This window comes from Hoplias malabaricus, chromosome 5 (assembly GCF_029633855.1).
Source record: "Hoplias malabaricus isolate fHopMal1 chromosome 5, fHopMal1.hap1, whole genome shotgun sequence".
NCBI lineage: Eukaryota > Metazoa > Chordata > Actinopteri > Characiformes > Erythrinidae > Hoplias > Hoplias malabaricus.
The window spans coordinates 9,405,736-9,427,624 of NC_089804.1; the positions used below are offsets into that span (position 1 = coordinate 9,405,736).

General features: G+C 38.7%; 1 protein-coding gene across 2 annotated transcripts; it reads left to right on the forward strand.

Annotated features, from left to right (window-relative positions):
* The first annotated feature begins 1,277 nt into the window (after window positions 1-1,277).
* pdzrn3a (PDZ domain containing RING finger 3a) lies at window positions 1,278-21,884 on the forward strand. 2 transcript variants are annotated; one of them, XM_066670165.1, is made up of 8 exons: window positions 1,278-1,824; window positions 4,031-4,123; window positions 4,825-4,932; window positions 15,327-15,592; window positions 16,857-16,947; window positions 17,163-17,261; window positions 17,363-17,398; window positions 19,356-21,884. In XM_066670165.1, the coding sequence occupies exons 1-8, from the start codon at window positions 1,435-1,437 to the stop codon at window positions 20,829-20,831; spliced, it is 2,559 nt and encodes an 852-aa protein (XP_066526262.1). In that variant the 5' UTR covers window positions 1,278-1,434; the 3' UTR covers window positions 20,832-21,884. The 2 variants fall into 2 exon arrangements, with proteins under 2 accessions (XP_066526262.1, XP_066526261.1); XM_066670164.1 differs by having other exon boundaries at window positions 17,363-17,425; window positions 19,356-21,883.
* Window positions 21,885-21,889: the final 5 nt, after the last annotated feature.

Genomic DNA, 21,889 nt, shown 5'->3' on the forward strand with positions numbered 1-21,889 from the left:
CCGATGCAGGTCTTGAACCCACGACCCCAGGACCCTGGAGCTATGTGACAACAATTCTACCTGTTGCACCACAGCCACTTGCACTGAAATAAACACATGAATCTGTCCAAATTCACTAAAAGCAGTGAACCCCAGACCATCCGCCACCTCAGCTGAAAACTGCTGCACTGCTCCTATGTCTGTGACTTCAGATGTCATGCCGCATAAACCCATAAGATTTAGGATCAGTTAAATCCTTCATATTTAACTCATATACTCTGCTAAATCAAACTTGCAGTTTCACAAACACAAAAAGAATTGTTATAATTGAATTGTGTAATTGAGTGAAACCTTTCAATATATTTTAATTTAGAATCCCTCAATCCAGTTGATTATTTGAACATTAGGGTTTACAGTGTAGTGGGGACCTGGCCGTGCTCCTGAATGAAAAGCCCAACTCCTTAGAGGAGCTGAACATACAATACCTGTGGTGAAAGCTAGTACCTAAGAGGCTGTGTGCTCAAGCCTGCAACATCAGTGTTGAACACGGTGATGCAGATGACAATAACAGCAGCAGTAGGGCAGGTTAACATTAGAAGCTGTGCAGGCGCAGGACAGTGGGCAATTTAAAAACAGCTTTTACAATGGCTCAGAGTGGCTCCCCAGTGCTACTAAACACCAGAATGCATTGTGGGCAAAACAGAGGGTTAGTGGATTAGCAGATAACGAAACCAACGTTCTCCTATACAAAATACAACCAGATAACCGCAAAGACTTTTAAACAACAGTGCCTTTAACAGAGGGGCATGAATAGAGCCGTATTACACTGCCTTACAATATAGCTTGCATTTTTGTAAACTAGGGCGGCACGGTGGTGCAGCAGGTAGTGTCGCAGTCACACAGCTCCAGGGACCTGGAGGTTGTGGGTTCGATTCCTGCTCCGGGTGACTGTGTGTGAGGAGTTGTGTTCTCCCTGTGTCCGTGTGGGTTTCCTCCAGGTGCTCCGGTTTCCTCCCTCAGTCCAAAAACACACGTTGGTAGGTGGATTGGTGACTCAAAAGTGTCTGTGTGTGTGAGTGAATATATGAGTGTGTGTGTTGCCCTGTGAAGGACTGCCGCCCCCTCCAGGGTGTGATTCCGGGTGGGCTCTGGACCCGCCGCGACCCTGAACTGGATAAGTGGTTACAGATAATGAATGAATGAATGTAAACTAGGAAAAGAAAGGAAAAGTCAAAAAGTTCATATTTAATGTAACACTTTCAATAGCTCAGTTCAACGATTTCCACTTTGCTGCTGGATCCTCCATGTCCCCTCAGTTCAAACTCTGGCTCTAATTACACCGTTCCAGTTGCTCAGCTATCTGAATGTTTACGGTAGCGCACACCTCTTTGCCTCTTACTCTCTACTGTTGACAGTAGTGAGAGAGCAACAGCCACATTTCGAGGACTGAGGAGAATGGGTTTTGAACTGGACTGGCTCGAGGGCCCCACTGAGCCGGACCCTCTGTGCGGGGAAGTTTTGGAGGAGCCGCTCACTGCTCCATGCGGACGCTGTGAGTGCCGCTGCCCCGCGGAGTACAAGCGGAACACTCTTCTCAGCCTCGCCGACAGTCGCTACCACCGCTACACCGAGCCTGAGCGCGGGGACATGAGTGAGCACTCCTCAGTCCGGAGCGCCCACATGCTGAATTGGAGAGACGAGGGGGCTCTGGGTTTGATGTCAGGCTCAAATGAGAAGAGCGCACGGGAGAAACGGTTGCAGCTCATGCGCCGTTGTCACATCGGCACAACAACAACAGCGAGGAACCGGCGGGAGTCTGACGAGTTCTCCAGTGACGTGAAAAAGGTGAAAACATTAGTTTATATTGTCTGAGAGGATGTTTTTATCGGGTGGGATAAGCGGCTTCGACGGTTAGACGCGGTTTGAATCGAAGGACCACCGGTTCTAACGGTCCGCGCTCGAGACCTCTGAGGGAAAGTTGAAAAAGTGTGTTTTGGCTCATTAGCCGAGCTCTAAAACCCGTCAGATATAACGTAACCTTCTCTATCATTAAAGTCACACTGTGGGCAAAGGTTTACTGCATTTTACAGCACAAACACACACACAAACTGCAGTGAGGGACGTTTGGCTTCACGTTAGTTTAACTGAGGACTAATAATCTAATTAACAGTATCCTACTTTTCACACAGGTATATTTTAGTCATTCACATTTATGTAGCCTATTTATTATTATCATTTGTGTGTGTGTTCTTGGGTTCTGGGCTTGTGGGTTAAATCCCTATCTTGGGTGACTGTGAGGAGTGTGGTGTGTATCTGTTTGAGTTTCTTATGGGTGTTCAGGTTCCATATTATAGTGCACAAAGAGTTGATAGGTGGATTGGCTATTCAGAAATGTCCACTTGTGACACAGTGTGGTGGATGCCCTGTGATGGACTGACACCCTCTGCAGAGTGTTTTCCACCAGTGCCCAATGATCCTGGGAAGGCTCAGTATTAGCAAAGGTGATGCCCCTCCTGTACGAACGGAGATGGTACTTGGAGGCTGTTTTTGCCTAATGTTAGTTTGAGTTGTCAGTTTATGTTTATTTCTACTGAATCTGTTCTAAAGCTGGTTGGTGCAGCATCCCAGTTTCGATCTAGTTTAGTTCACACCGTCAGCTTTTTGTGAAGCAAAGTGCCTGGCAGGGGCATTGAGTACATCATCATGTGTCATGTGTCATGTGTCTAATGAAGATGAAAGCGATTGTTCCTTTCAGGGAGACACACCTGCCTGTGAAAGAGTCACCTCTCCGTCATACTTGCTTGCAGCATTAATCAATGAGTCTTACTCAATGTAACAAACTTCTCCCTGCAGCCGTTTCCAAATGCATGTCATTGCTGTGATTTTGTGATGCGTAACAACCCCTGTTCAAGATGCTTCATAAGGCTGATGCTCTTACTGGAGTGGGGAATAGCCCTGTCTGTTTTCCACCCTGTCAAATCTTGTTCATTGCTGCTGATCAGATCCAGTCTCTGACAGGGTTCAGGGAGAGCAGGTCAGGTGAAGTCTGCTTTTTGCTATTTATGTGTCAATCACATGGGCCTAGGAAGTGAAGCAGAGATGAGAGCTATGGAATTCGCTGTAACAGAATATGCCTTGATGCATATTTTTCAAGCCATGTGCCTAATGGACCTTGCCAGTAAATGTGTGTGCGAATGTATCACAGTTAATAATGTCACTCCCATTTGTTTGTTCAAGCGCAATAGCTGTGAACATAAACAAAGCTTTACGACTTCATTCACACTTGAAAAAAGTGGCAGTAATTCCAGTTTTACACTCTCATTTTTGTCATACACTTTGTACCGCAGTCAGTGAAGTGCATAATGAATCTTGTCAACAAAAGAATGTAAATTAAAAAATCACAATCATAATGTCAACCTTTCTCCTGGGTCGCACGCAACGGCTACACAGGTGTACAAAAGTGATAATAACTAAGGCTTTATCCCTATTTACCATCTCTGTGTGACATTGAATTTCAGTCATATAAGGCCAACAATTAAAACTATCTGAAATCTTGAGTTAGTAAATACAGCCTAGGACATATCAGTTCGAAAGTAAGACGGAACTGTTTGGACAAATTACTTAATGTTGTTTTGAGAAAGAAGGCTAGCATGTCGTCGTTTTCAAAACAATGTATGTACCTTCATTTTTAAATATGAATTGAATTTAACACAGGTCATTAGAAAGTTGCTTAAAATATAACCTTATTACATCAACTTACATTGGAAATTTGAATATTTCCTTTCTCCTGTAAAGTTATCATTGTGGAGATACAAAGTGTTTGTCCAGCAGTAACGATATCTATGTTTTCTTGCTTGAGATACAAACATACATATTGTGCCAGATCAACAAATATTTGTAGCTATGTTTTTATGTATACAGCATGTGGATGTTTGGTTGCTTCTGACTCCTCACCAGACAGATCAGAAGACTCATATTATTTGGATACATTTCCATACTAAAATTAATTAAAACAATTTGTTGATAATAAATGCTATAACTAAAATTTTAGCTCCAGGGAGAAGACCCCAGGAGGCTGACAGTCACTCTCCATAGAGAATCTGGATTGCTTGGCTTCAATATCGTTGGTGGAAGCTCGTCTGAGGTAGGTCTGCATTTGCTTGCATTCAGAAAAATGCAAAACACATTCAGGCTGCATGTGTGAACTGCACTTAACATAATCACATAATTCTGCTTTCACCTTTGCACAAAGTGGGCTCCGAACAAAGTTCTGCATGACTAGGTTTGAATGGCACAGCTGCATCAGAAGGGCTGCAGATGGTCCTGTGCTTTTTTTCCCCAATCTTTTCCAATTATACTAAATGAAATGCTAAACGGCACCAATTCCCCTGCGCCGTCAGAGTTTTCCAATTGTCCTGTTGTACAGCACTGTCTACCCTGGGTGTGTTAAATTAAGTATTTTCACAAGATATTTGAAATATCTTATTACAACTTTTCAAATCGCTGGTCACAAAACATCTAAGGTCAATGAAACATGCCTGTTTTTATTTATTTATTTTTATTTTTTACCTCTTTGAAAAATTATCAAAGCAAGAGGCCAAAGACAAAGAAACTAGTTAAAATTACTTGACTGCCTTAAATTCTTTGTTGTCTCCAAATTCACTTCAGTCTATTACTATTATTGGTCTGTGATAAAGTTTAAAAAAGAAAATGTAAAGTGAGACATGTGGATTGGACAGTATGTTTTTATTTGATGATAAAGCCATGTCACTATTCTATATGAAGCCGTTTTTTGTCTATATGAAAATAAGGATTATGAACATATGCTGTTTTCACTTTTTTAAGGCTTCTGAAATCAGAGGAGTTGTGAGTGAGGGGATTTATGTATCCAAGATAGTAGAAAATGGACCAGCACACAGAGGAGGCCTGAAGATACATGATAGGGTCATAAAGGTATGGAACAGTTATTTGGATTGTCAGTTTATAGACTGTCATCTCAGACGTTATGGCTGAAAAACAGATGGCAGGCATATTTTAGCAATAGACACAAACCATTTGTATCCTACCTAAGGAAGACATCTATACACAGCTGCAATCTCCAAAACACAGTAACACAGATAGAACCCCAAAGAGATAAACATCAAAAAAGAAACTGTATAAGAAAAAGCGGGAAGGTTTTTCTGGGCTAAAAGATAAGAACCACGGCAAGCCTACAGGAAATACACTCACTGATAACAGATGAAAATCAATGTAGAAAAGAACGGGAAACAGTTTTGTGTTGTTGATTTTGTTGCTGTCCAGAATCACAAGGGTGATTTTACTGAAAAACAATATATTAGCTTTAACATATATATCACAAACAATATCACACACAGTAATGAGAAAATTATTGTTTAATATGACATTATTACATTTCTTCATTATGGGAGATGAATGAGAGCAAGAAACCCTGCACGTCAAGTACTTTCACTTCAAGTATGTCCTGGCTGTTGTATTTCTTTGGTATTACTGAGTTAAGCTGTATTCAACAGTACTATATATATATATAATAATAAGGACATTTATTATAGGGTGTCACAGTGGTGCAACAGGTTTACTTTCACACAGCTCCAGGATCCCTGGGTTGCAGCTGCCTTGGGTCACCATTTATGAGCAGACTAGGTTATGGAACAAAAAACATTCCTGCTGTGATATTTTCATTTAAAGCACTTAACTGATAAAGGGGTTAAAACCTCAGGCAAGGAGTCTGTTTTAACATTTCATGACTGATGTTTCCACTTACTAAGGTTGAGATTTTTTTATATTTCACAGTTGTGGGTGGTTTCATTTATTGTTTATCACTTGGAGGTTTCTTCAAGGGGGACTTGTATCTTTGGCATGTAGCACTGTAAATTATGAAATGAGACAAAAATGTATATAAGTAATGTAGGGGGACCTGACACACCAACAATTAGCCCAAGCTATGTCTCATGAAACCCTTTAATAATCTCACGATCGCCTTTCATCACCTGTGAAAATTTGCATTCGAAATAAAGCTTGTGTCTGACAGTTTATGGCACATGCTCAATTCAGCTTGAGAACACTGAGGGTAAGATGTATGAGCACAGTTGCAATGCAAAATGTATATGCATGAAGAATCAAAGTGCGTTATTTGTTTTACTGTGCCCATGTCCCATAAACCTCCCCCTTATTGCAGTTTTGTATGGTTTGATTGCAAATGGCTTAGTCCATCAGGCTCTCAGCCTTTATAACTAATTCTAATGTATACAAGCATGTCTTTTCAAACAAGTCCCCAATGAGCTAAATGACATCAGCATATACTGGTGTGTCTCAGTTTGAAAGTGTACATTTAGAAGCATGTTTGACATCTCTGACTGGTCTGTCAGCTGGACTAGATCATACAACAGAATGTTTATCCAAGTGATCCAGGATATTACTGCCCCTTTGGAAGTATTGTCCACGTAGGATTGTCTCCCTCTGTAACTGCCTACACACTTTCGTAGTTCCAATTACCTAAGGTGCATTGTCTAGGCTGCAGGAGTAGTGCTTAACACAGGACTTGTCTTTGAACCTCAGGTTGTCCCACACTCAGCATCAAGTTCAGACAACTGTCCTTCAATTCAAAAGATCTTCAAAGCATATCATTACAGAATATTCACACAGGAGTCTCTGAGGAAATCAGTGTAGCAAAAGCCTTGCATTTGTCCTTTCTGATCTTCATTTTTCTGTGGTTAAAAGAGTCTCTGAAGGTTAATAAGCATGAGAGCTGTATAGTACGCTCCTGTCAGTTTTTGTCTGATCCTCAGTCATGACCCAGACTTACTATTCAAAGGTCAGCTTTGCACTTTTTTTTTATACTCTGTTCTTTCATGTCATACACACAGTTGTGATTTGAAGCTTTGATCTATATGATCTTTATTTGTGGGAGTTAAGCCAGTGACACCATTTTGTACTCCCCTGTCTTTTTTTGGCTTAAAGTCTTAAAATGGTGCTTAGAATACAGTGCTCAGAAAAGAAGACATCAGAATGTGTAATGAAAAGATTAGAGGTGGGAGAATGGGGGCCACTGGGCTGAAATGAGACATGTCTGAGTTTATGCAGCGGATTCCCTATACTCTGCACCTGTTAAGGGCATTTTCATTCAATCATTCATTATCTGTAAGCATAATCTGTAACCTGGAATCATTGGGCGCAAGGCGGGAACACACCCTGGAGGGGGCGCCAGTCCTTCACAGGGCAGCACAGACACTCACACATTCACTCACACACTCACACCTATGGACACTTTTGAGTCACCAATCCACCTACCAACGTGTTTTTGGACTGTGGGAGGAAATCGGAGCACCCGGAGGAAACCCACGCGGACACGGGGGAGAACACACCAACTCCTCACAGACCTGGTGCCTGGAGCTGTGTGACTGCGACACTACCTGCTGCCTCCGGCATTTTAAGTTATGTAATACAATTTCAACTGTTGTTCTGTAACAAACAATTTTGAGTACAAGCTTTACACTCCACTGGAAAGATTTAAACAAAACTCATTTAATAATGCTATTCATTTTATTTACTATTTGACACTGACTTACGAGGATGTAAAATGTCAGTGTTTTGATATTTTATTTAAGCATTTACAGACTGTTAGCATGTCTCTGTAAGCACTACATATGTGTATAATACACCACCACCACGTCAGGGTCACTGCAGCTCTATGAATGATCCACCACTCAAATCATACCTGCTCTGTGCTGGTCTTGTTGGGGACGTGATCACTAAAAAACAGTGAAACTTGGAAAACAAAGTATTCATAGCAACAAATGAACTACACTCTGCAATTGTAGAAGTACAAATAGCTATGTAATGGTCAGTGGAGCTGAGAGAATGGACAGTAAATGTAGAAACACCCAGGTGGTCATAATGTTATCGCTGATCAGTGTAATTAGTGTTTTCAAGCCACTAGACAATAGCCAGGGAAATATGCACTTACTGGCAATAGTTATTAATGCAGAGAGACAGAACCTGCGGATCCCTCCTTATCTCATAGATGCAGTTTTTCCCTTCCATCGTCAGCGTCTGAAATCAGATCACAGTGTGCAGTTTGATGTTGTTTCTTTGTGTTTTCCGGCACGAGACACACTTGTGGAGATGAAGGTGGCTTTCGTCTGCTTTTGTCCATTTCTCCTTTGTACCCCTCATCCAAGATGAAAGCACACTTATAGCTGTTATTGACATAAGGTAATGTGAATAGGGCAGACTTTACTGTGATTTTACCACAGGTAAACCATGTAGACCATGTTTACACTGCAGGATATTACAGTAACGCATGTTGTAATGTTCTCCTGATAGATCCATTTGAACTCATTGTTAATTAATTAGTTGCCTCAGCTGAAAAATGAGAATGGAAAACCTTTGGGCCAGTCTTCTCCAGTCTGATTCCATAAGTCAACAAGACATGAGAAACGTTGTAGAAAAGCCATCTTAAGGGTATGTCACCAATACGCATTACACACTCCCAGGTTTGGTTCCACATCTGACACACATATTCTCATTTTTATACTGACAGGAGAGTCAGTATATTCAGACCAGATTGCAGTCAAAGGCAAAAGCATTATTTGGTTTAGCGTTTGAAAAGGGGAAAAATTATGCAGAAGTACAAAGATAACCCCAGTCACGTCATTGAAGACATTAACTTTGTTTTTTATTGGAAAGCCAACAAAGAGGCTGATGTCACACTAGTAGTCAGTTCCTTTCTTTGTTTACTTTCTGATGACTATCTGCAGTAAAGTTCTGGCTGCCTTAACTGGCCAGCACATGAGAGTAGCTGGTCAAATTAAAGAGATGTTTTCCAGATGTTGCTTGGTATCTGTGTTTAAATGCCCCTGAATGTTGTTCTGCCACCTCTGTTGCTTTGTTCCTAATGCTGTGCTTAAGGTCAAATTGTGAGCAAAATAGGCTGGTGCAGGAGAACCATTAATTGGAAATGTTTTACCAAATCATGCTCAGCTGAGATATACAAGGTATTGCATAATCTGCTTATAAAAATACATTCTGGAATTGTGACACCTCATAATAAATACAAAAAGCCCCAGAGTTAATTTATTGTTGGTTACTGTTAAGGGGTCTATTACACAGCTAAGCTAAGGATTTGAATGATCTTTCAATAAGTAAACAACACAGGTACTGTAATTCATGGGTACTGATCACTAATCTGGTGCTTTTGCAGGGTTACAGTACAAATAGAAAAGTCTTCACCTGTACAGATACTGAAAGTGTTTATAGCACAGCTTATATGGAAAGCCAAAGGGAACATCTCATCCATGTAACAGATGCAGTATGTCATTATAACTGTTGTGTTTTTCAAAGCAGTTGCTACAAGTAACTCTGCAGTGTGTATTACCCCTAAAGGAAATAGTACGTAGAATTTGCTGGCGGATTTGGTCCCCTATATGGCCCTACCTGGAGGGTCTTGGATAGAGTACTTTAGAGACTGTTTTTGTTCCATGTATTTATTTATTTATTTATTTATACTTTTTGTGTGATTGCAATGTATGGTGCTATTAATGTAATTGGTGTTCATGTGCAACCTCAATATAAAGAATAATAATAATAAATAAACACCAAATTTGCCTTCCAGCATAACCATGGGCTTAACCATTCCTTCAAATATATAACAAAATCGCATCACATAATTGGATTCACAGAACATTTATGGGCTGAGCTGATTTTAAAAAGCGTTTTTAAGTTAGGAGGTTAACAAATCTGATTAAATGTGTCCGATTCTGTCAGGAGGATTGGGTGAGAACCTCGTGTAAGGCTACCCTAAGCATGAAACTATTAAAAATACAAGCCATCAAATACTAACTAATAAATATGGGATCTATTGAAAATCTGATATATTAAATTAAAGCTGACATAAACTAATAAACTATGTTATAAATTAAGGGAAAGTCTTTAGTCTTTGTATTTTTATATTATGTTTTATATGATATATTATATTATATATTATATTAGAATTATTATTCTTATATTATGTTAGTCTTTATCTATTTTGGTGATAAATATATTCCTATATTTTCTAACATTGATGAATCCTTCTTAATGCAATTTTGACTGGAAATTAAATGAAAATGCCATCTCTCACTTCTGTACAGTACTCAGGCAGTACAGAGGAATAGAACAGAGCTGCAAGTTTTTTTTGTAAACTATATATGATTAATTGTTGCATCTATGCAAGTTTAAAGAAAAAAAATCCAAAAACAGAATTGCATTTAGCTTGAAAGCATTTTTTCTTAACCTTTCATCATTCAACAATATTTGAAGCGGTTCACTGATAATGGTCCCTCTAGAGAGTTAAATGAATCAATTATGAATCAGTGGTAATGAACTGTATTAACTATAATTGATCCTGATTGCAGTCCCATTAACATTTGCCTTTTTTTAATGTATTTCTTTTTTATTGGCTGTCAAATAAAGGAACTACAGTTTAGTGTAAGAAACCATACCCCATCTCCCAGACTTGCTTTCTCTAGCTTGAGCCCCATAAATTCCTTGTACATTTGACAAGCATCTTTGTTTAAACGGACCTGGCTCTTATCATTGCATGCAAACATTGGAGCAAACTCTAACTCAGTCTCTGGGTGTTTGTCCAGTAATATATGACCCACAAGTAGAGATCCTCATTAGGCTAATAGATCACTGAGGCAAACATGGCAACACACTGTTGAGATAAATCCCTTGAGCAAAGGATTCACAGTATGGTTGTCAGAAGCAAATAAACACTAGCAAATATCTGCATTTGGAAAATAAATAACATTTTACAGATTTCACTTTAAATTAGAGTTGTATTTTCAGACTAAGAAATGCTTAAGGTGGCTGGTATCACGGTAACATGCAAAATACAATTTAGATTGCACAGTAACATGGCCCTCATGTCTGTCATCACTGCACCTCATTCTCCAATGACTCTGGCAGCTGATGAGTAATGCAGATCATGCACACACTCAAAATAATCACTAGAATATTACAGACTGTTCATTTGAACAGACTGCTCATTTTTGCACAACCCAGTGGAGATTTCATTGAACCACTGCTATAAAGAACTGTATTATTACTTATGCTGTATATGTACACTGTGTGTATAGTACATGTATGCTTAACTACACTTGATTCTTCATTTAGCTGTTATTGCACAGTATTTTCATTTGCACTCTATTTGTACATTCTATAACGTATTATTTTGAATTCTCCAAATTGTATATATCGTATATTGTTTTTGTGCCTTTCTGCTTAGTACAATATTGTAATTGATAGTACTTGTAGCCCGGGAGGTAGTGCAGAGTAAGATTTTCATTGTACAGTTTAACTGCTTGTTTCTCTGTGCACGTTACAATAAATTCTTGAACTCTTGAAACTCTTAAATCCAAGGCCAAGATCCAATTTGTTTGGATAATACTCTATAAGTTAAAAAAAATATTTTATAAGATTTTTAACTGAATAATTTTATTCTAATTTTCATAATATTTTTGTGGCATCTTCCAAAGTTTCCATCTCTGCAAACAGAAATGTGTCATGGGTGACCACTGCTAAACTTTGTGAGTTTTTTTCCCACTTTTACCAACTACATAATACTGTAAATAAAGATTCTGGAAATCTCAGTTCCCGAAGGGCAAGGCCAGACAGCTTTGAGTATGCCCTTCGGGTGTTCCAGTAGCACTGCATGAGAAACCATTTTGCTATAGATACATGGGTTTTGGAGTACTTGGGTAAACTGTTGTCACTTAAAATAGTCCACCACTTAATAAGAAAAATGCCACCTGAATTTCAATTATGCAAGCAGAAGGACATGCATTAGTTCCATGCAAAGATGCAGCAAAGGTCTCTGGCCCAAACTAAAATGAGATGGTAGTAAAGACAGTGGAACATGTTCTGTGGTCCGATTAATCCAAATTTAAGCTTGTTTTCTAGAAAAATGTACACAGGATATTATATTCTTCAATCCTCATATCCAGAAATGTTGGGATGTGTAAAGTATAGATACAAAACAAAATAAAATAATGGGCAGATCATTTAAGGACTATATTTAATTGAATATATATTATATTTTGTACAAGAGAACATATCAATTTTTTTCAGATTTTGTTGAGGTTCTTTTGGAAACTATATGCCCTTTTTTAAATCTGTGCCAGCAACACATTTCCAGTAAAGGGGGACTGGGCATGTTTACACATGTGTTTCATGACCTCTTTTTTTAACAACAGTCTGTAAGTGTCTGGGAACTGAGGAGACCAACTGCTGTAGTTTGAAAGTGAAATGTTTTCCCATTTTTTGCTTAATATGGGATTTCCGCTGTTAAACCTTTCAGATCTCCATTACAGCATTTTCTCATTTTATAATGCGCAAACTATTTTCTCTGGTGCTGGACTTGTTTAATACCCCTCTCTTACTACAGGAAAATACTCTTGAAATCCATCCAGAATGTGGATTGGCACTGTCTTGCTAATATAAGCTAGGCCTTCCCTGAAAAACACAAGTCTGAGTGGCAGCATGTTACTCCAAAACAGGTATATATAATTTACAGTGCCTTCACAGACGTGCATGTCACTATGCCATGTGCACCACCATACCTCACAGATGCTGGCTTTTGAACTGTACGTTTTTAACAAGTTGGATGGTCTTTTGTGTGTGTGAGTGTGTTTTCTGTTAAATAAATCTTCTGTCAGTTAAATTAATCTTAGTTGGGGGCTACTTAGTATTGACTGCTGGGAAGCAATGTAGCTATTCAATAAATTTAAACTACTTTACATTTATACCTTAATATTTAACTAAATCATACAATTAAAATGTATATCACAGTTAAATGGAAGACAAATAATTGCTGACAAATATTTCATCATTATGGCCCTTTGTATGTGAGCTGTCACACACAGCTTGTGGCTGTTATATGCAGCACAGCATGAAGAATATTCAAAAGAGGTTTCTGAAAGCATCCTCAAAAATAGCCTGTAATTGTCATGACTTCATTAGCAAAACAGCAAAAGAGTCCATGTGCTAAACTAATCCAGATCTGTCACCAGTTGAAAAAAGAGTTATATGAAAAATCCTTTAACTAAAACCCCAAAATGTTGACCAGGTGATAGCCTCTAATAAGCAAGAATGGCAAAGCATTTCAGTTTCCAAACTACAGAATTAATCTCTTCAGTTCCCAAACATTTACAGTATATTGTTAAAAAATAGAGGTGATATAACATAGTGATAAACCTGCACCTGCCCCAACTTTTTTAAAACATGTTGCTGCCGGCAAATGTTTTTCATGAAACAAAACCCTTTTTCAGTTTCAACACTTAAAATGTCGTCTTTGTACCATTTTCATTTAATATTGGGTTTAAATTGGCTGAACCTAGTTTTTATTTACATTTTGCACAGCTCCTCAACTTATCAGGAAATGGGGGTCAGATCATTACAGTATCTTTCAAAACACGAGGGAGGAGTCTGATTTCCTCACTGTACACTAAACATGTTTGAGTAACTTTTTATACCTTACTGTATTATTATTCAGTTAAACAGATTAATGTGGAATATGTTACTTCAGATGTTGACATTTTCCCTTTTTTTAATGTTAGTCTATGTGTGTCCACGTATGCAACTCTTGCACAACTGCAAACAAAATTTCAAGCAGCTCAGAAATCCATCGAGCCATATATATACACAGTCAGAGCTTGTTTGAGCAGCAAATCGAGCAATGCTTCCCTTTCATGCTGCATTCCAAAGACTGCAAGTTTCTGTTATGGCAACTACATAATTTTGTTGAATAAAATCACTTGTGTTTTTCTGTTGAACTGAATAATATTTCCTTTAAACGATTCTAGAGTAAGAGGTTTTAAGAATTATTCTAATATTTTAGATGTGGTAGAGCTCACATATTTAAACATGTCTTTAGAATTGTATCATGGTAAAAAAAAAATTATCCCAGCCCTAAACAGACTGCATTTGAAATCTGCCAGTATAAGGAAGGAATTTGTTTGAGAGAATGTATACATTTGACATGGTCATGACAGGATCACACATTACTGTGGAAGAGGTGTAATGTTTGTGGCTCACACGAAATACTTGGTATGTGTTTGTTGATGTGCTTCAGCTCATTATGGCAGACACTAATTTACCAACAGCCCTTGTATATGTGCCTCTCACTGGCATCTAACCTTAGCTTGACCTCTTGTATGTTTTCTAATTGGTATACCAGGTTCACTAATTGACCTTTTGCATATTATTAAACACAGAGCAGTGTAATATATCTGTTTAATGTCATAAATTGGCTGTAATATGCTCCAAAGACACTGTTTCTGTAATACTTGATTTTCAAGTATTAAAAGGTATGAACACAGGAGAGATGATCAAGAGTGAATCTGAAGCTGCCTGTCATCTTACCCTGATCACGGACTGAGCACTGAGCTACTGAGAACTGTGTTACTGTCTGCTATTTTGGCATGAGGTTGACAGGCAGCTGATTGAACCTTTAAGTCCCTGAGGACATTTGGTTTGAATTTTGAATTTCACAGTAAATTGATAAGTAAGATCTTCTCTCATTAGTCCTCCCTGGCAGGAATCCATCTCTCAGTGTTTGATTCAAAGGTTTTTACATACTTGATTGATGCCAAGTGAAGCACAAACTCATGTACTTGCTTAATTAAGAACGGCATAGCTTCTGCCAGATAAAATGCTAATTAGCCTGGAATATAGACTTGCCAACTAGCTTTAACTTTAGGACTAGGTAAATAGATAATCCTTTTAATTCTTCACAAGCATAAAGCCTTCCATTTAATATACTTTTTACCATAACGTACACAGATCAGCCACAACATTAAAATGACACCTTTGTTTCTACACTTCTTTTCTGTTTTACTGTTTTAATGAAGTTCCTGTCCATTTTTGCTCTGCATTAGCAACATTTTATTCTGTTCTTGAGCTACTAGAGTTGTAATGCACTATTCCCATTCACTGTCCACTGTCCTGAGAAGAATCCACCACTCTAATTCTACCTGCTATCTGGTGGTAAGTTAGGGGTCGGAACCACAGAACAATGTGATGAAAGCAGGAAAACAAAATAAAAAATAGTAGATCAACAGTGTTTCAGTGGTTTACAAACTATGCTCACCTTCATGATAAGTAAAGATGATGAGTGTAGAGCATGGAGGTAACCTTAATATTTTGACTGAGTGGTATATATTATCCAGCACATTATGCAACACATTAATGTTGACTTAAATGTATTTTACTTTCCAGTATTTTTCTGTATTTGTCCTTAACTTTGCTCCCCCCCCCCTCTCTCTCTTTCTCTCTCTCTCTCTGAGTAGGTAAATGGAAATGAACTTCTCTTTGCCACACATGATAAGGCAGTAGAAGCTTTTCTCATGGCCAGAGACCCAATTGAAATTGAGATACTGCGCTGGGTTTCCCCTATTAATATTTTCAGTACTCCACATTTTGAGGCCAGGGGAGTGGACACTGGGACCCAGACAGATATAACTCTACAACACGTAGAAGCAATGCTGAATTTAGCCTCTGCTGCTAAACCTTCCAGCGCGACCCTTACTGTGGTGGATAAACATCTGCCTACTCAGTAAGTGATCTCTTTATTTCTCAGGAAAATATTTTACAAGTTTTGAGACTGTGTGTTCCAAACCATCAGCCACTCATGTCATATCAGTAGCATGAATTGAATGCCATTGGCCTAAAAGCCTAAGAACTGATACAGATTTTTGAGATGGCAAAATTGGATACTGAGCGAGGGGCTGATGTAAAAAAAAAAAAAAAAAAAAACATAAACAAAAACTAAGCTCCATAAAGCCAGACAGATCTTGTACAATCACCAATCTATTCCACAGCTGTTACTTACTGGAGGAGCTTTGACTGCACCCGAGTCACATAATTGGTAATTATTGGTAAACATAAATCTGGTATTGCTAGGAAAAAGAAAACTCAGAACCTGACAGCTCAGATCCTTTGAGGTTGAAGTTCTGTTTGTAAATATTTTGATAGGTATCACATTGACACCTATTCCGACAGATGTAAGATTACTAACTCTAATCTAATGTCAGGCGGTCTGACACTAATCATGTCTTGAATATGTGGATTAGACACCAGATAGACCTCAGTCACAAACAAAACACAATCCTTCATACTAAAGAAACTGAATTTGTTTCCCCTCTCTCACTCAATACTTCATATTAAAACCAACTTGCCAGAACATCACAGTGTCATTATAAAATGTACTGTTTGTTTTGTTCTATTGATTATGATATTAAATATTTATGATTTTTTTTAACATAAAACTGTATGGTGTGAGACGTGCTATCCTCTTATGACATGTTAGTATGCATGGTTTTTAATATTTTGGAATAATCAGTTGATCTGTTTGAAGTAGGTCAGTAGCTAATATAATTAGATTCACAATTCCAAATGTATAACTTGTTATTTGTATTTGCTGTCATTCTTTTAAATGCCAGGTATTTGAAGCCAGGTAATTGAACCCAATGCTTGATCATACCTGTAACATAAAACAATAATTGTTGGCTGGCAATAATTTTTTTCAAATGTCTTGATGAAAAGATTGATCAGTTTTATTTTCCCAAATGTTATTAAATAATTATTGCCAAATGCAAAAAGAAAACATGTAAACTACCTTTTTTTAAAGACTTTTTTTTTCTTCTTCAAAACATAGTGTTACAGTAAATTCTGGGGGTATATACCAGCATATATTCTTTCAGCCCTGACTGGTAATGAATCAAGGGCACAAAGACATTCCACACAGGTGAAATATCATCTGCAGGTTCATCTTATGATTTGAGGACGTTTGAATAAATAATACATTTTTCTGATTAAAGGAGTGAAGAAGCAAGCTATGGGTCATTAAATCCCTGTGGATTCCTTGAGGGAATGCTGAAGGACCCTCGGACAGGCGATCTCAAATATGAGGTATTTTATGCATAAACACACAACACATTCCTCTGCCCAATAACAAGAGAGAATTCTGTACTCCATGCAACAAGCAGTCAAATATAACATTAGTCTAAACCACAAATCTTTTTAGTCTTAATGTTGTGAGTGTTTAAATAAAATAAAGAGTGTTTTTAACATAAATCCGTTGAAGCACACCATTACTTTTAAAAAAAATATGAACACCATTTTAGGAGGTGGATCTACAGAGAATGACTTCTCAAGATGAGCTTGATCTGATGTTATGCTACAAACCTGGTGATGAAGAGGAGACTGGTGTTTATATGAGTGATGTAAGAATCAAAAGTGAAACCTATTTAAAATAAACCCTGGATGGTTTATTAACTTTCACAATAATCTCCTACATTTTAGTAATTTACTTTACTTCCCCTAGGTTCATCCAAAAAGTATTGCAGCAAAGGACGGCAGGGTGAGTGTAGGTGACCAGCTTTTTCAGGTATAAAATGGCAGTCTCTTGACTTTTTGTTGATTATTGTGGAATGTGTATCAGAACTGTTTGTGCTGTCAAATGGAAATAGCAGGAATGTGCGCCTCCTACTGGCTCAATCTTAACTCCAGGTTTGTGTTCCACTGCATGCACTTATAGTGCTTTTCCACCAAAAGGTTCCGTTCCTGATTCTTGGAACCTTGGTTCTGTCCAGTGAACCGGCCCATGTTTCAACACGTTTAAAGGGGAACCAGGAATACGTCATCAGCAGGGGGCATCGCTGTGGCTGAATACAAAGCCAGAGCCAAAGATAAACTGTTAGGGTCATGACAGGGTCATTGTTTATCCTTTGTTTACCGTGCAGTCAGACCAGAGTTAGATATAATACTGTTTAAATGTTGCGGAGTTTAGAGGTGTACTGCTGAGCTTGTGAATAGCGTAGAAACATAACCAACGTGCATGGCATCACGCCCAACAGCACCAGAAACACACAAAAAAGGAGAGTGTTCCTGTTTTATTTCCTATTATTTATTTATATGAAACACTGTAAATGGCCCAGTCCAGCTCCAGTGTGATAACACTGTATTGAAGCTCTGAGCTCTTTCTTGAGTTACTGAATCTCGACACGCCCATGGACGAGGTCACGGTTCGCGCTGAAAAACCTGCTCTTCTTTGGTTCCAGTTGGGAATGACCTTTTCTGGTACTGGAAAAGCACTATTATTGGGCCTCATTCATGAAAACCTAGAAGAACCAAAAGTAAACTACAAGCAAGTTATAAGTAAAAAGGACCTTCCCAAAAGCTTTGCGCCAGGTTCATGACCACAGCGTAAACCCTGGATTTATTACTAGAACCTTTGAATGCTGGTGAATACAAATGATTCGCAAATTGGGTGGGTGTGCCTGTTACAGTTCTTTACAATTAGCATAACATTTCCATAAACCACGTCCATGAATTTCAAATGACCACCATGTAATGAAGCCCTTGGACTGAGGAATCCCAACAAAAAGCCTCCAAAATCTCCACAGAAAAGCAAAAAACTGTTCTGAGAGGAAATCACCATTTTGATTCAAATTGGCAGCTATTTGTATTCTGTATTTATTTTTTTCTCACATTGAGGAATGTATAGCAAGCCATTAGACAGATTATGCTTTCTAAAGGCTGCATTGTACATTCAATGAAGAATAAGATAATGGCAGTTATACTTGACAAACCTTCTATAATATTTTAAAACAAGCAACAATCTCTATGGTTTCTCATATAGGGATAAATGCCTGTGGAGTAGTTACTTCTCTGAAAGAGCTCCATCAGATGTGTTATTTTGTATGAAGCATGTCAAAACAAGCAGGAACAAACAGGAAACAGCCGTGAAACACAACACAGAAAAACAAGATGTCAGAAATTACCCTTTGGGTTAACTAATTTCTAGTAAAGTACAAGATTATGTTTCAGGAAAATGCAGAAAATATTTAACAAAAATTAAATACAAAGCTCTACAACAAAATCCATAGAATATATTTTATTAGAGTCCATTTCTTACTCAAACATACCATTCAACATTAAAAGACACAAAGCTTCTGAATGGGGGAGTTTGTTTCACTGTAAGAACAGTAGTTCCTGAGAATTATCTACGTTGCCTTTAAGTGCATTGTTTTTTTCACAGTGAAGGAATGGATAGGGGAAAAAAACCCAATTTTTTTTCTTCTCTTTTACGTTACTATCCTTTACTGATAGTTTTCCAGCATCTCTTAGTTTTGCTCACTGAGTAATCCCAGTTACATGGGACCGTTTGATATTGACAAATGAAAAATTTGTATTAAATGGCATTTATTACTAGGAATTAAATAAATGCATTCATTTACTGCCCAGTGGGATTGTAAACGTTGTGTTGACATTAGCCATTACATATAATGCATTACATTCATTCTATTCTTACCCAGAGAGGACATGAGGAGGATGGAGGTTCTACCGACACAGCAACCGTTTTATCTCACCATCACGACAAGGACAGTGGTGTGGGTCATACTGATGAGAGCACCCGCAACGATGAGAGCTCAGAGCAGGAGAACCTGAGAGATGACCACACTTCAAACTCTGACACTCTTCCAAGAACCAGCTACAGCCAAGACGTTCTGGCCAGTGAGTCTTTTCTCTCTGCTGATGGTGGCGAGATCCTGAATATCCCTGAAATGGAGTGCGAACGCTTCCGTGAGCTGCTTGAGCTGAAATGCCTGATGAATGAAACCAGTCCCTTTATGGTTCTAGGGGAAAGCGCTGGGTCATTTGAAAACAGGATTACCTTGGACTGTGAAGATCAAGAGATTCAGAGGCTCAATGAGGAGCTGAGAAACATTGAACTGGAGTGCTTTAGCATTATACAGTCACACAGGTTGCAGCAGGAGATCCAAAGGCAGCAGATAAGCAGGGATCCAAGAAAACAACACTGTAGTGAAAAAGGCAGCACACTTAAATGTCAGAAATGGTACAATATTGCCAATGATATACTTGAGCAAAAGTACAAAGACAGCTCTAGAGCCTACGTCATTGGAGAACGCTCCTGCAGCTCATCTCTGACTCTTGAGCTTTCCTCAGACTATGAAATATCCAAAGGTACACAGAATGGTGATAGCAGTGCCATCAAACACAGACCAAAAACTATCTCAGAATCCTTCAAGTGTCTGCTGCCCCCTATAGAGGAGGTCAGTCCCAAGAGGAACTGCTCTACTTTAACAGAGCCTAAAGCATCTAAACATGGAAAAGGAAAGAAGCAGGATAATGGCCTTTTAGAGCAGATCACTGTAGCTTCTTCTCCTCTTTCACCTTACAAACACATCACCCCTATACCAGCGCATGCCCACCACTACCAGAGCTACATGCAGCTGGTCCAGCAGAAGTCCTCTGTGGAATACGGCCAGAGTGATGTGAGTTTGGTCGGCTTGCGCCAGAAGCCCCAGAGTTCTTCTGTAGACTCCAAATCCAAAATGGAATGGAAAGTGAAAATCCGAAGTGACGGAACACGCTACATCACCAAGCGCCCTGCCAAGGAGCAGCTTCTGAAGGAAAGGGCCCTCCGCATCCGAGAAGAACGCCATGGAATGACCACAGATGATGATGCTGCGAGCGAGCTGAAGATGGGCCGTTACTGGAGCAAGCATGATCGCAAGCAGCATGCTGTACGGGCCAAAGAGCAACGTCAGCAAAAGGAGTTATTAAAGCAGAGCCGCTTGACCTGCAGAACTGAGCAGAACGGGTGGTCAGATGATATCATTCAGCTCAGCCACAAGAAGATGATGAGGAAGAGGAACAAAAAGGTTTTGGACAGCTGGATGACCACTCAGGAGCTGTTGACCCATGGTGCAAAGTCACCAGATGGAAACCGACTGTATAATCCTCTTCTGTCTGTAACCACAGTGTGAGGCTGCACCACATACCATTTGTTAACTCTAATCGCAGAACTGGACCTTGCAGCGCTAGCACTGCAGAAAAATGCAGTTTGCACATGGGACAAATCACTGAATTAGCTACTGCGTGCCTTTAGGCTCCTGACTAACCCCAGTCCTCGGAAATATATGACGACTCAGGATATTTATATAACCCTACAAATGCAAACAGTTATGGCCAAAATAATATCTATTATTATTATAATGGTTATGGTGCATTGCAGTTTATACAGAAATAATCACAAAACAGAATGCTAGCCATATGGTGCAGTTCTTTATGCAGAAGAGGGTTAGTTTATTTTATGAGTTGCAATTAAATAAACTAAAACCTTGGAGGCATTTTGTTCCCCACATCTGGGGTTATATTTTTGCAAAATGTAGCCTTAGAAGCTGAGTATGTTTTCTACATCTCAATCACAAACACATTCACCAGTCTATTGCTTTGAAAAAACCAGCACCTGCTTTGATTGATTTGTAAATAGAGATTCAAACAATATTCTTGACACAGGAGAGCAAGTGAGGCTTAAGCAGGCTTCCTTTACATTAAATTCTTTTCTTTTTTCATTTACGTCGTTTCATTTTTTAGCAGTCCATTTTTGACCGTTTTAGTTGACTATAACTTCAGTTTGTCCGTATTTGTACATTTTTATTTTGCCATTAAAAACGACTTATCAGCTACACGTCCTTTCAGACCCATTGGTGTTGGCTTTTCACATCAGAAGGATGGACAGAATTGTATATTGTTTTAAAAGTTCTGCAGTTTACCTGGGCCTGTGTTGGGGAAGTGTCCAATTAAATTTTTTACTATTAATAATGTTTTAAATCCAGTTTTGAAAACTGTTTTTACATGTTTCCTGACACAACCTTTCTGACGTTCTAACAAAAAATCCCTTGCTCTGACACAGTTCATCAGGAAATAATTACAAAGCCCTTCATGGTGGACAACGTGTCACAGTTTGGAGAGAACCACTGGAGTCTTATAGTAAAACCACATTGATCAAATAGGACAGTGCTTAGATCAGCACTAGACAAAA

What these genes read in the sequence shown, in the direction of transcription:
- pdzrn3a (XM_066670164.1), top strand. Translation starts at nt 1,435, where the DNA reads ATGGGTTTTGAACTGGACTGGCTCGAGGGCCCCACTGAGCCGGACCCT. An exon ending in TTGGTGGAAGCTCGTCTGAG is followed by an intron (nt 4,124 to 4,824) that starts GTAGGTCTGCAT and finishes CACTTTTTTAAG; the next exon opens with GCTTCTGAAATCAGAGGAGT. An exon ending in TACATGATAGGGTCATAAAG is followed by an intron (nt 4,933 to 15,326) that starts GTATGGAACAGT and finishes CTCTCTGAGTAG; the next exon opens with GTAAATGGAAATGAACTTCT.